Source organism: Haemorhous mexicanus, chromosome 1 (assembly GCF_027477595.1).
Source record: "Haemorhous mexicanus isolate bHaeMex1 chromosome 1, bHaeMex1.pri, whole genome shotgun sequence".
Lineage (NCBI taxonomy): Eukaryota > Metazoa > Chordata > Aves > Passeriformes > Fringillidae > Haemorhous > Haemorhous mexicanus.
This window is the reverse complement of record NC_082341.1, coordinates 34,503,244-34,518,858: the sequence shown is the minus strand read 5'-3', so window position 1 is coordinate 34,518,858 and position 15,615 is coordinate 34,503,244. Positions and strand designations below refer to the sequence as shown.

Genomic DNA, 15,615 nt, shown 5'->3' with positions numbered 1-15,615 from the left:
CCAGTGAACATATGAGCAATAACAAATGAGGTCCCTTAATTATTTCCAGGTTTTTCCAATAAGCAGTGTTGGCACCACAGCTCTTAGCTCTCTGTCCATCATACAAATAACAAAGCAAGGCCTGTAAACATGGCAAGGGTGTCTCTACTTTCCTGTTTGTCTAATGGGCAAGCAGGAGGAATAAGAAGGAAATATATACCTCAGTGGTGGGGTTTTCTTGTCAACATGGGATAGTTTTTTTGGCTAGGAGTCATGCATACATTCACTGTCTTCAAGGACACAACTTACAGCTTCCCAACTTGGTCATAAGGAAAATTGAACATTTCCAAGGATGGTTCTTCCAAAACAAAACCTGATTTTTTTTTTCCCCTTGAGGCTTGAAATGTGGTTTTGTGCTTTTGTTCTCATACCCTGTTTTCTTTTATATATGGGGTTTTGCTTCCCTCTGCATTTATGGGTTCTGCTTGGGCCCAATATTGTTTCTAGCATTTGCTTTATAGGACTTAGGGCCCCACAACCCCTTGATGTTGCATTGATGTGCAACAAAAAACTCCGTGCTACCAGGCTGTATACAGAAAAAGACCAGTCTGGAAGGGACCCCAGCTTTCCCCACAGAGAAGTATAGTTTCACTTGATGGATTCTGGAATGAACTTTGCCTATTAAGTTTTATATAGATTTTGAATAAATCCTCTGAGTCACAGATTTCTTATTGGAACAATAGAACAATATAGAGGCCAGGGGAAAATTTGGAAGAAAGCATGGGTTTTCTTCCCTGTCATGGAGCCCAGATTCCATATCTTTCTCCACATCCATTTAGTATGGCACAAAGTGAACTCACTGACTGAAGTAGTAACTTCCTTTGCTACTTCACAGTAGAAGTATCATTTTGCTTCCTATTTTATTTCCCTACAGATCAGAAAAAAATCAACAACACTCTAGATCTCTTTCCTCTATGGTCCTGAAACAGACTGCAGAGAAAGAAGAATTTAAAACAGAATAAGAAGGAAATTAATTGTAAAGAGGATAAAGTTTTTTAACTCTTCCATTTGGTGTATGCATTGATAGGCTCCAATTGTCATCTACAGACTACATTTTGTCAGTCAGAACTTGGTTTACTACCTGTGCCATATAATCTCAGACAAAACCACTTGAAACAAGCACAAATTGAGAAAAATAATACTAGATCAGTTCAAATTTGGGCTCCTTTGTTTATCAGCTACAGTTAATATCTTCAGATATTGTAGCTGTATTTCAACCAGAATCAGTTGCCCACAACAGCCTGTTAAGCTTAACAGACTGTCTTGTTTGAATATTTAAAAACTGCTGCTGCCTTTTGCCCACTTTCATTATGTTAATTTACATCTGGTGCCCAAAAAAGCTACATCAACAATTCACAGCAATAATGAATTAATGAAGTCCAGCATGTCCAAAGAGAGATTCCTTCAGGCACAGTAAGTCAGCAGTTCATCTCTCCAGGGACATTCTCTAATAACAGCTCAAAAACACTTGCTGAAAACACAAGCTTTAGCCCTGAGTATGTCAGGAAAGCTTTCTGCATGCAGCTCTGCCCAGAAGCTCCAGGAGACCACCACCATTCAGATCTGTGCATCTCTAGCACATCTTCCTGTGCGATACCTGGGACAGCCCTACTGCCTCTTACAAGCCAGGGACATACAGCAGGAGCAACCACCTCAGAAAAGGAAGGCAGATATTCCACCATTGCCAGCACTTCCTTGCAAACTGCTTGAAGGAACAGAGGCCCTTCAAGCAGCACCTTGTGGCTGAAATGCTGGCTGGTCACTCTCCAGACACCTGAGGCAGCAGTCTGTCTGAGATATGATGAGCAACATCTGTCATACAAGAATGGATATAAAGGGGGAAGCTTCGATGTTAGGTTGTGCAAGTGCCCAGCTTCAGGTGTGAAAGGAGATGAGCAGCAAGCACAACCAGCTGGCACTTAGCTGACCTGGAAACCTAATTCATTACTCTAAGAAACTTCTCATTATCGTTTCTATTTGTCTTCTTTTTAGGTCATTTTACTATCAAAGGTGTGATCAGCCTGGGAAATCACAGAAATTTCTATAAAACAGAGAATTAAAAAGAAAAAAACCAAAGTTTAAAGATGTCCAATCCTTCAACCCTTCATAAAAATGCTTAATTATGGCAATGCTGAGAAGAACAACAGAACTCTAGACAAACACTGAATGGCTTTCAAGGAAAATTGTGAATTCCTCAATATATACAGTGATACCCAAAAATGTCAGTTTGGACTTGAACTCACATCAAAGATCTTTAGATCAAAACCACTGTGAACTGAACTGTTCAGAACTGCTCTGCTAAGTTACAATTGGCATATCTGACTTCTAACCAGGTCTAGCAAATGTTAAGTTGCTTGAAGAAAACTTAAAAGATCAACAGCTATTGTTTTCATTAAAGAAATCATGTGATTAGAAGCACCACAAGTATTTCTGTGCAAGATCATTTGATGCTAACCATGCTTTTTTAAAAAAAATCTCACCAAAACAGAGCAAGAGATCAGGAGACAAAAAAGTATAAAGAAGTAAAAAGCACAAGCCAGAAACATTAGAAAATAAGCAATGAACACAGCTTTTTCCTGTATCACATATGTATATATGTACATAATGCATTTCAATCTGTAGGGTTAAAAAAGAAGAATGCTACTTTGAGCCCTTACATTTACAGCACCAGAGCCTGGATCTTATAGTTAAAGAACTAGATAAAAGTAACATAATATTCAGAATTCCCCAGGAAGTACATTCAATTCTCTTAATACTGTCAAATAAGCTAGGGATTTGGATTTCACCCATTTTGAGAATTGTTCACTGCAAACATTTTATTACCTCACCAAGTTTTATGGACCCTATCAGAACAGCTGCGATTCACTTCACTTGCAGCAGAGGAAGCTGGTAATAGCTCAAAGATTGCCCCCTTCATTTCATAAACCAATTAGGACCTGGATCCTACGACTGGAGTAACACAACCCCTTCTTTTACTGGCAAAATTCCACTTCATTTATGTGAGCTCAGAATAAACGTCTCTGTTCACAGAACACAGATGCTCATAGCAGCAAATGTTTCTAAAACACACTCTCTAATTTGTTCCTTCTTCCAAGGAACACTTTTCCTGCACTCTCAATCTACCTGCAGGTTCTGTCTAGCCATCAGTTCCTTGCTCAACTCAGCAATTTTTTACTAAACATAGCTAAGAGAATTTAAATTTATGGTTTACAATGTGCAACTTTGTTAGAGGGTCTCCAAATGACAGATTTATTTAAATTACTTTTTTTTCCTTCTAAATCAAGCATAATTTCATTTTTGTAAAGAATTAATTTTGGTAATGCTGTCATCTTAGATTTACCCATGCCTTTGATTCAAATTGTTGGTGATTGGGTTTTGGTTGCTTTTTCTTTTTTCAAATGTGTATTTGGCCTGTTCATTAGTATAAATAGAACCATATATATGCCTTAAATGGAACTGTACTGTACCATTGATTTTAAAAACTCATCAGTTCGTAAGGAGGCCTACTTTTACAGGTGGTAAAATAGGATCCATACACTTTACACAAAGTCTGTAATTCCTGTGTTTCCCCTCAGGCACTTTCCTCTGAACTATTGTAATTGGTTTGCAGCCAGGTACCAACTTAAAAAAAAAAAAAAAAAGAAAAAAAAAACGACCCAAAGTGTTAACACTTTATTAACTTATAGTATGTTTTCATATTCCTTTGGAAGTGTTCAAAAAAGACACTGGCAAGACAAACCATGTAAAATCAAGATGTTCTCTGTTAAGGACATCAGTGCCAATTCCTTTATTGAAACAGATCCAAACATAACTTCTTAGTGGGCAGCTAATCTTTTATCAGAATTCTTTGCACATAAAGGTCTTCATTTTTTTATATCATTATAGCCATTGTGCCACCCCCAGCATGCCTTTAAGCCCTTCTCTGAACTGACATGGTGTAAGGCAGCATCTCAAAGCCTGCTGCTTCTCTGGAACCTGCGAATTGGTTGCTTAAATGAAAATAGATTTTTTTAAAAGCCTTACACCAAACAAAGTCTGTATTGTTTGAGTTAGTGTTTTACTGCAGCTTAGTTACCTGTCAAACAGGCTGACACTTGGATAAAACACACACTGGAATCATGCATCAGGGCGTGTTAAGCACAAACCTGTGATGAAGAGCAGAGCTATGAGATTTGGCTGTGCAGAGCCCTAATGATCTTTTTCTGGTCTAGGAAAAGCTTGATTTGTCATATCAAACCCACTGCAATTCTGAGATCCTCTTCCATCCAAAAATGATTTTACATCTGTTTTAGTTCAAAGAGTCATATAAATCAGAAGCTCTGCCCATAAATTTTGATGACACCTTTAAAGAAGATTTATACAGTGTGTATTATATATATACGGGAGGTATGTAAGAGATACCAGCCACTAAAATTAAGGAATCAATGGTAGATTCTCCAAGTTCTATATATCATATTTAAGTTCTATTTATGACTTTCTCTGATGTGAGAGCCAACCAATGCATATGAAAGCTCAGTGTTTCTGCTCAGATAAAATTATGGGTGCAGTACATATTCTAATCTTGTTTTCCTGTAGTTCTTGGGTGGGACAAGCTTTTCAGGACAAAAACATCATGATCCACTTCTTAGAAATCACCTGCATGAGAACTGGCTTGAGCATAGTTTCACTGCCTATCTCAAACAACCATCAGGAGAGGGAGAGGGTTGGTTTCTTCTCATAGCACAAGACAACAATCCTAGTCAGAGCCAGTGGGCAAAAAGTCCCACAGTATCCCTTATACTTTTTGGTTTTGGTATTCTCGCTGTGAGAAAGCAACATTTCTAACAAACTTAAGACTTCTGTCAAGTAGAAAGTATGAAATGTAAAACACTGTGTTCATTAGGTTATTTATTCATCAAAGCTCCTAATTACCTGGCTAATAATCCTCCTTTCAGTCCCCCAAAAGTCACCCTGATATATGTCAATACTTTCCAGCCCCTTCCTACATCTTACAGCAAGGAAGAGTTTTTGGGAAGGCAGAGGAGCATATTCTTGAGGATAGAAGAGAGGTGTTGTGAACAACACCTGTTTGTGCTGTGCCTGGCACACAGACTGGTACTATTTGCTTTTTCTCTTCCTGACTCAGCAGTATGGGGAAAAATTGAGTCAGCAACTCCTGAACATACAACAGCAGAGGATGTTGGAGAGCAGACAGAGCTTCTAAATATCACAGACAGAGCAGCATGGTTTGGCCTGCAGGTCAATGTGAGGACCTGGGCAGTAGCTTGCTAAAAGGGATGAACAGCTTGAGAGGGTCCAGCTCATTTTCTCCCTTGTCACCCTCTCTATTAAGCTAGGCTATGAGACAACTTGTTCCTGGGAATGGCTCACTTGTAATAATTTCCTAAGTAATTCACCGGAGCTTCCCACAGACTTGTGGCTGCTGCTCACATGTGGCTTGATGGGATTCCATATCAAGGCTGGCCAAGGTCAGTGTGGTAGAAGAGACTACAGAAAACATGTCTTAGCATAGAGGGAGGAAAAATAAGCAGGACCATTAAACAGGAATTAAAGTCCAACATTTACTACAAAGACAGAAAAAAAAATTTGGACAGAATGACAATGTCAGATGCTCTCTCTTCCCTTTTCCTCCCTTCCAGTGATCTCACTGATGTTTTTACACACTGCATAATCAAGGCTATGGAATGGACTTGACTGAGCCACTGAGTGATCACTTGATGCTTCAACTCTCACTGCACGTTTCTTCTCATCTCACAACATACTGTGGTACTTCAGTTCGAATACATGAGTTGTAACAGAGGCTTTTATCACAGATTTCCTGGAAAGGGAGCTAGTCTTTGAATTTAATAAAAGCACATCATTTCATGGCCTCTTTGATGCTACACACTCCACCAACTTACTAAGAGCCTAAAGAGAGACTTTCTCTTGGATGTACAAAGACCCTTCTCAGTCACCCATCTATTCCAAGTGCCTTCCAGAGCTAGCTGCATTATGGAAGGGTTTCAGCCTGTGATTGTCTCTTGCAGGAGTCTTTTCTGTTTCCTTAAGCTGAAAAGGATGATAGCTGGATACTCTGAAAACTCAACCAGCAGTTGCAGTCTCAGACAGCTTTTGCTATGGTGAAACTCCTGTGCTTGTCACAGAGACTGTGTCCTTCTGCCATCTGAGACCCTCCAGTTAAGACTGAGAAGTTGGTTTTTTTCATTTTCCAAATGACCAAACCTTTGTTATTCCCACTACATGCATGTAGTGGTCAATTTTTTGACTATTCCATTTCCCATGCCCTTTTGTTTGAAAAGCCTTCAAACCCATGAAGAGATGATAAACTGGAACCAGAGAGACACAGGTGGTGCCATGAGAGGAGAGAGGAACAGTAAGGTAATGCATTAGTGTTAAAATGAATGCTGCATGTGGGGACTGAAGGGCTGTTTTCCCACTGGTACCATGATTCTTCAGAACATCAAGGCACCAGAAGCATCTTCTAAACCCCTTTTTTTGCTTTCTCCTACCTGCTTGCATTTCACCAAATGTGGTTGCAATTTTTCCCGTTTGATGCTGTGCCAGAAGACCATCTTATCTCGATTAAAATGCTCCACAACACTTTAAAAACAGATAATCTACATCACATGGTTAGTGTTCTATGTCCACCTTGGAGCCTGAGTTCACTGAAACTGGACTCACTCTCACTCTCCATTTACTACAATGTTAACAACTTGCTGCATCTGTGACAATCCTCCAACCTCCCATGTTCTTCATCAGCTGCAGAGCTGTACCAGTGAGTTTCAAGCTGGAATAAATACTATTTTTGTCCACTACTAGCTTAAAAAAATAGCTTGAAAGCAAGTTACCTTCTCTGTGAATGTTGTTAGGTTGCAACTGATAGCCTGAAAAACACATCTTTCCTAGCAGAAGATGTGTCCAGATAGAGCAACCACCACACTGTGCTGTCACCAATTTGTCTGCCCAGAACTCTCTCACACACTGCTGTCTATTCAGTCACAGAAAAAATTGAGTTATTTTAAAAAGAAGACAAGCACTGTTATTGCACAGCCTTGTTCAGAGCCCCATATCTTGAGCTGATTCAGCTTATCTGCTTTTCTATACCTTTGACAAATGCATGTCTTATATCATTTTTTCCTTGCCTTCTTCCATATGCCATACTGCTTTTCCTCCATGTATCTTATCTAGAAATGATGTGCTATTAATCAGCCATAGACACCCTTCACTGCTAAGTGTTCCTCAACTGATTTTTCATCAGCACAAGTAGTCACTAGTTCCAGCATTCCTCCCACATACTGAAGGCTCAGTGGAGAGGGAGGAGGGATGGCAAGGAGGTTAGAGACTGCCTCACCACATAAATACTATCAGGGACCTTTATACCAGCCTGCCAGCTTGCTGTACTGCTAATGTTGCTGTTTGTTCTCAACAAAAGGAACATGGTGGGAGGAAAGCGGGGCTGCACCCTGTCTTATTTTTTAAGTTAATAACCTTCATGCTCTTCCTTTTATCTGATTAATCTGGCTGGGTGCCTGTTCGGTAGTAGCTGGAGCTTAATACCTGAAACAATGTGTGGATATACATTGTGCCAGTAAGGCTTGCCCAACAATGCACATTCTGTCATGTTTTCCCATGCCTTGTGTCAATATCTCATTTGATGTGCAAGCCCCCAGAGCAGGGGGTAGGAGAAAAAGAGAGGCATGGAGGGAGAGAGGGAGGGAAGGAGAAGAAAGAGAAGGAGAAACGAAAGTAGGGAAAAATTACATCCCTTGGGAACATCAGCTGCTACAAACTCGCCCACTCCTCACCATGAAACGAGCTGTGTGCGGGCACAGGTGGGTCCCATTCTCTGTTACTAGAGCACAGCCCACAAACAGGGGCTAAATGAAGACTTTCATTGCTGTTCCCTGTTTTCATTGGAGCAAGGCCATCATAAACATTTGCAGGTGGCTTGGCCATAGTCTGACACTAAAATATTTGTGGTTGTGATAAAAATCAGAATATTGCTACAAGATGGTTCTATATAACCTTCAGGGCTTGATCCTGCTCTTACAGAACTCAGTGAGAGTTTTACCCAGTTTCTCTCTGCTGGTTTTATTGCTCATTAAAAGGCATTTTCCCTGGCACAATTCTTCATGGTAAAGACTCATCTACCCTTTGGGGCAAATTCAGATAATTTCTAAAAAAGGGGAACTCAACCAAAACCCACGGATTTGAGGACCTCAGAATTTGGACTTGTTAAATAGCTAAACAACCTCAATTTTGCATGGCTAAATCAAAACAACCAAACTTAGAAGACCTCAAATATTTTCTGAATTGTATTTTTTTTTCAGTTGTTTAATACCAGAACCGTTGTCCAGTTTTTATTCCTCATGAATGAGTCGTGGATATAATTCTTAGCACATTTAGAAGGATATGATGAAGATAAATGGCAAGATGTGTTCTCTGAATAAGTAAAACAGACACCACAGGGAAAAGACTGAAGGAAAAGAAGACAAACAAGGATGCTCAACACTTTGGCAAGTAGAGGAAGTTGAAAATACAGCAATTATCTCCTAGGACACACCATGAACAAAAAACAAAACCTCCTAGGAAGAGGGAAGAATGGGGAACAGAGTATGCTGGAGGTCACACCATAAGTCTCATTCACACACCAACTCACACAGAGACTAAAATGCTGACAATTGCCTCCCAATAAAGCAGCTTTAGACTCAGACTTAGGAAACATTTGTGTGATTCAGTCACAGGGAAGAATCACGGCAAAGTTTCCCAAGTGAGACACGCCACTGACTAGGAAAATGCCTTTTTATCCTCAACCCCACCAACTTTGGAGATTCTAATCACCATGGCCCTGAACCAACACAAACCTAAAACCTGACTGACAGGGTCTTGCAAAACCACATGCAGTTTTTTTCTCATTATATAGAAACAATTGTTTGGAAGCCAAGTACAGTCTTACATAAAACACCTCACCACTGAGTATTAAAAGTTGTTTGGGGTTTTTTATGCTTTTAATTAGGATCATAATTACCACTAGACCTATTAAGTCACAATTTGAACAGGAGCTTAATCATCCTTAACGCAAAAAATGGCATTAGTTAATGTTTTTCTTTCTAAAACTGAAAAAGAAACTGTTTCTTCCTCCCTCCCTCTCTCCCAGCCCCCTCTTTTGGAACAGAATGGGACATATATAAGACAAGAACTTTGCTGGATTCACAGGTAAATGGTATTGCATGTGAAATCTCAGTGAACACTGTGTTTTGACAAGAGGTAACATATACAAAGGGCACAACTATCAAATAGCTTTATGTGACCCATCCTACCAGATTTATGTATTAAGAACCAAATCCTGAAATAGTAGTAAAAAGGAAAATAGAGGAGCTTGGCCAGGAGCACAAAACTAGGGCAGCAGATGGAATCTGTGCTCTGTGCATGGCTGGGTAGCCCAGAGCTCAGTGCCGTGGGCTATCCCAGCTACCATGGGAGATACAGAGCCTGTGGCCTACACCAAAAATCTTGAAAGAAAACTCAAGAATAACTAGAATTACTGTTTTCAATGCTAGGATTTCACTTTATGGTTTTACTTTGAAAAGACTGAAAGTTGATGATCAATTATTTAGATAATGACTGGGGATAGTGACTGCTTTTGCATATATCACTTAATCGATGTGACCAAATTACAAATGACAAATAATGAACCTATACTGCTGTTTCTTTCTTAGTCCACTAATATATCTTTTCATCCATTCATTTTCATGTATAACCCCACCCCCAAATTCTCAGAGCTGTGCGATGAAAAACTGTACCCTCAAGCCATCGGGGCAGTTTCTGTACAATTAAAAACAAGTTATTGTGACTTATGAGGATCTCATACTCGCTGGAAGTAACCAGGTGTAAACATATAGTAAACATGGGTGGTTTTGTTCATACAGCTCTCCAGATATTAGCACTCAATTGGCATTCAAGCCAATACAATATGCATCCATACTGTCAATTTATGGTAATAAATATGGATCCATCATCACAAATTGAGCAGCTATTCACACTGTGCCAAACTCTATTTATCTTGATGGTCTTTTTGTCTTCCAGCGTTCCTTATTTAAACAGGGGATGTAGGAAATAGCTCAAACCCATAGAAAACCCAGAATTCCCATTGAAGGAAGTCAAAGGATCAGCTTCACAAACACTTTGTCTTTCTTCCCAGAGCAGTTATAGAAATAACATGCACTATGATCATAAGAAGATTAAAAAAAAAGCTGGATGCAGGGAGCAGGAGTTTCCAGTAAGTACAGCATTCTGTCCTTTTTGAACCAGTGTGCCATATCTGGAGTAACCTGACCATTCCCCACAGTCTGCAACGTGTGCTGCAGGAGTCCTTGCTCATCCTGGCAGGGTTAAATGCAAACTCTGTAACCTCAAAAACCTCTAGAACAACACCTAGGCCTGCATGCAACTGGACCTTAAGAAGGATGACGACATGAGGACAGCGTCTGGTCCTACAGGCAGGAGCCAGAGAACCAGAGAAATGAGAACATGGAAATGGGCTCACCCAATCTGCCGGTTTGTGGAAGGTGCTTGTGTAATGACAGAACTGGACTGTGGAGACGGCATGGCTTGTTGAATCACAACGCTGGTGTCGTGGTTTGGCATCCTTGTGTTTGTCAGCTGGTGGGATCCAGGTCCTGCCATTGCTCCTCCAACTGTGTTATGCATGGAGATATTCTGTGAGAAGAAGGGAAATGGGAGATGGTGGAAGAAAATGAAAATAAATAAATGTCTTATCTTGGTTTTCTGTTCTACAGGAATTCTAGTAGGAATCTGAAAGTATCAACAACATGAAAAGTTACTAGCTCCTGGTAAATCCCAAGTCAATAGATCTTGTTATAACCAACCACAATAAAGACATGAAAAAGAAATATTTACTTTCACAGGTGGAAAAATACCCACAGGTTGGGTAAAAATACCCACAGGTTGACTAACCACTCTTCTGTGATTTTGTCTTGTGATATATAATGGGAATATTTAGCACATATTTCTCCTAACTGAACATGATATGAGCACATGACACCTTGATTTAGTGCATGGGCTGTTTACTATGCCTCTGCTTAGGCTGACAAGCAAACCCAGTTTTACAGCCCCAAACTAACGCACAGTACACTGCACATCATGAAACAGCCATTTCTATTGGCCTCCACAGATTTTGTAGAACAAAAATATCCCAGAGGCTTAGAACAATACTGTATTTCACCACATACAACCTTTGCTTCAGGTAACTCAGAGCTCTTAAAAAGTTCTTAAAACCAAAAAAACCAGAAGTTCACAGATAACTCATATCTGCTGAGCAAACAACCAGCAAGGGACCAGGATGCTGCTAAGGAAGGAGGCATGGAATGAGACTTCTCTCCTGTTATGCCTGTACACACAACACACACTGCTGCTAAACCGCAGGGTTTGACTTGGCCTGCTTTTAAAAACAAACAGAACTCTCAAGCCAGAGATAAGCCACAATGTATACATATGAAAAATACAGTAACCTTGAGAGCATTATTTTTCCTATCAGGCATCAACGTGTGAATTGTTAGCAGCAAGAGGAAAAGAAACTTTCCATTGTCACCTCATGCTAGGCAGAGGAAAACGGGAACAAAAAACCCCTTATACGCACACTGCCACTAAAACTCACACAAAGCACCTTCCTAACCACTGCAACACTCAGGATTAAAAAACAAAGTTCTATTTCATTCAAGATTCCAATTTATGAGTCAATTTGTCTAGGAAACATATACAACCACTGCAAAATATTGGTAGATAAAGCTGGTGGGAAAGGAAACTCAGCGCTCTGATCAATATGTGGAAAACAGAAGAGGCACACCACATGTTGAATCCCAGGCCCAAAGAAAGATTGTATTATGAGCCAAATAAAGAGCTACACCTCATGGAAAAAGAAAGCAAATAATTAGAGGACCCCAATTGAAGGCATTAGCTGTTATCCCCTTATCTCCAAATTTTATATATTTATATATTTAATGTGATTTCCCAGAACAGTGTGGACACAGGGATCTCTGTTTCTCTCACAGGAGTTGTTCCAGACTTCATTAACACATAAAGAGGCTGAGGTGCTACCTACAGTTGAATGGTTACACCACCACACCTGGAGTGAAGAGGACCCAGCTTTGAGTTCCTCTTACAGTAAATAATTTACACATTTTGAATCAGGTCTAGAAGCTCCTTATTCACTTAAGTATTCACTTAAGGATCATGAACTGCAAGAGGAAGACAGACCAAGGATCTTAACTGTAACATTTCATAGCACAGAAGAATGTCATGACCATAAGGCAATAACCTCAGATATATGAAAACTTCTCCAGAAGAAACTGTCCCTCAGCTACCACATTCCTATTAAAATGTCACTTCTTCAACACATTACTGGTTTCTGATGAAAAGCCTGTTCAGTTAAAAAAAAAAAATACAGCCAACTCTAGCTCAAGATTCAAACCTGTTTTTTTGATCATGGCCAGATTTTGCAAAAACAGATCTATTATCTATCCATGTACAGTCAATATTTTAACACTATCACTTCCTAAAGTGACCTCTAAAGGAATGATGTATGGTGCCATGAGTCTGCAAGGTCTGGGAATGGACAGGATAGAAATCTATCACAAGCCTTAATCAAGTGGCACCCTGGCACTTGCCCAGAGTTTTACTGGACTTTGTTGTACCATGGCAGGGCAGAACTTAAAGATTTAATATGAGATTTCTGTGCTCCTAAATTAGGCATTTCCTTTCTCTTTTCCTTCCTTTTCAATTTTCTCCTATAATTACAGAGCTCTGAAAGCTGCAAACAGATGAATTATGATGGAAATTGAAAATTTTGTTTGCCCATAAGACATTGTAGTTGTTATCTTAAATGCATAAACTTCCAACAATGTTTCAAAATTTTATCAATTTCCAGTAAGCTACATCTTTTCAAAAAGTAGGTTGAGCATGTGATGCATGGAAAGTAAAAGCAGAGTGAAAGCCTGTAAATGCTTTCAGACATCCATTCTTCTCAGTAATGCAAGCACTGCTGTTGGGCAAGCGTGTACCATGCTGCCAAGTGAAAGCCTAAGGTTTCCCAACAAAATGTCAAACTCAGCATGACTCCAACATTCATAAGAAAAGGATTTGGCAATCTCAGAATAATTTGCATCAGTGAGATGCTTGTGAATCTACAGAGAAGTTCAAGGAAGTTCATACTTTGAGGACAACAGGCATGCTCCGAGAGGTGGCAGGAAGGTGCTGCACAGCAGATCTGACACTAAGCCCAGCTGATCTCACTGTGTGCATCGTGGCATGCAGAATGACTCTGTACCACCAGCACAGCAAGGCTAGGCTCATTGCATGTGTGATGCAGCCAGTTTTCAGACCTCCCAAAATGGTTTTGCTGTGTTGGTTCTGCATCTGGTTCTGAATGGATCTGGATGGGATATTAACAAGCTCCTTGCAGACTTGACTTTGGGCCCTTACAGAAAGAGGAAAAATTCAGCAACATTGACTGAAACTGAGACCTCCACTTCATAAATTGGATTGTTGTTCAGTTAAGTTGCTTCCAGCTCTACTTTTAAGGAGTTCTTAGTGTTCTTCTACCAGGCATCATGAATAACATCTCCTTTGACTCCCCTTATCATTATCCTCCAGCTCTTAAGCCCATGGTAAAGATTATTTGATACTAGGTGCAGAGCTCCCAGCATTCCAGCTCAGAGAAATCTACATGATCAATGACACAGACTGAGCTCTCCCTCTTCTTTTAACATTCCCAAGACCCATCCACACTCTGAGAGAGTATGATACCCACACACACACTTGGAGTTTTCTCAGGTATCTTCTCTACTGTCCTTAAGCATTAGAAGAGGACATATGAGCTTATCATTATTATCTATTTTATTAAAATGAACCTAAGTGTTCTCGCAGGGAACAGGCCACCCATATGTCAGGAGCTGCAGAGACACAAAAGACATGCTCTTAAGATTAATTTTGTGACTCTTACTTAAGATCCAATGTATGAAGAGGAATTTATGTTCTTTAGGACTAAGTTTCATCCTCACTGAATTTTCCAGTTGCTCCCAAGGAAGCAGAAACTAGGATTATAACACTGAAAAGCTTTTACGGAGATGCTCCCCTCACCCATGTGCTCATGTAGTACTCTCCATCAGTATTTAGCATTCAAATAAATAAACCCAAAAGCAACAAGCCATATCCACAAACCACTTTTAAATCAGCGTGTTCATTCCCAACCTTTCCAGATGCAAGAGGAAAGCATACAGATCATCATCATATTAACTTCTCCCCAGTTACACTTCATGGCCCATTTTGGCTTCAGATTTTGAAGAAAACATTTGAGCATTTTTCTCCCACGTGCAACCATTTAAGTTTGGATAGACAACACACTTCTTTTTTCTAAAGGTTAAAAACTTCTTAAAGTCATGCTTCCATGTTCTGGTGGAGAGGATTACACATCACCCCACAAGAACACACACCCTGTTGGCAAGCACAGCAGAGAAATGACAGCTACACAAACACAGGCAAAATACACCCAGACAGTCACCAGTTCCCCTAATCTCTGGTTCTTTCAGGGAAACACTCATCCATTTCACACAGCACAACCTCACATCAACCACCATCTACTGAACTCAAAGGATGCAGACAACTGATCCATCCTTCACAACCTACTGTAATATTCTGAGTTTCAGAGTTTGTTTGTGCCTTTAAACTACAAGATCTAGTTTCTGAACCAAAGTCTGTTTTTGTTTTCCTACTCTTATTTTTTTAACTGTGAGGCTTAACAAGAATTGCAAACACCAGTTTTACATGAACTGCAGACTATTAAGGATTGTTCTGTGTAAGCTTTTAGATCAATAGAGGTGTAACCTACAACCAATTGTACATAAAGGTATTTTGCAGACTGACTGTTATATAAATTCTCAAGTCAGAAGGTATTTTCCATTAAAAACTGAAATAAAAAAACAGTTAATTTAAACACAAACAAAACCATTTTTGCACGTATTTGTTTTATGCAAAATATCATGTATCCATATTTTCCTGCACAGCAACTCAAAATATTTGCCCACAGTTCAAGAAAAAAGCATCAACATAAAAAAATTATGGAGAGAAATCAAATATACAACAGGACTTTCGAATTTATACAGCCTGTCCTCTCAATGAATACATTTTAACATGGAAAAATATTCTAAGACAATGCACATTTAAATGGCAGCTTCATGTGCACTTTTAAGAAGTGTACAGTCATATCTTGCCTGATTACTGAGACCCCAACTTCACAATATATAAAAGACACATGGTGGAAGCCTCCAGTGACACACTCACTCACTGCACATACTGCTGGCACAACCTAAGAACCTGCTGGCTTAAAAACTTGGAAGACATTGTTGTAAAGAAAATGATACATTAAATGTGGCACATAAAGGCAAGCTTCAAAATTATTTTAATTATATATCATCTCCATCAAAATCCCTGAGCCGCTATGAATTCTCTCCTGACTGAGGAAAAAGATAATTTGAAAACAAAAGTTAGCAAGTCTCTCCA

General features: G+C 39.6%; 1 protein-coding gene across 3 annotated transcripts in view; it reads right to left on the bottom strand.

The window, feature by feature from the left end:
• CREB5 (cAMP responsive element binding protein 5) overlaps window positions 1-15,615 on the bottom strand; it is a 258,281-nt gene that overhangs the window by 163,921 nt on the left and 78,745 nt on the right. For all 3 annotated transcript variants that reach the window (XM_059845603.1, XM_059845608.1, XM_059845597.1), the window contains one exon: window positions 10,586-10,758. In XM_059845603.1, the coding sequence (XP_059701586.1) occupies window positions 10,586-10,758 (173 nt within the window). The remainder of the gene's footprint in view (window positions 1-10,585; window positions 10,759-15,615) is intronic.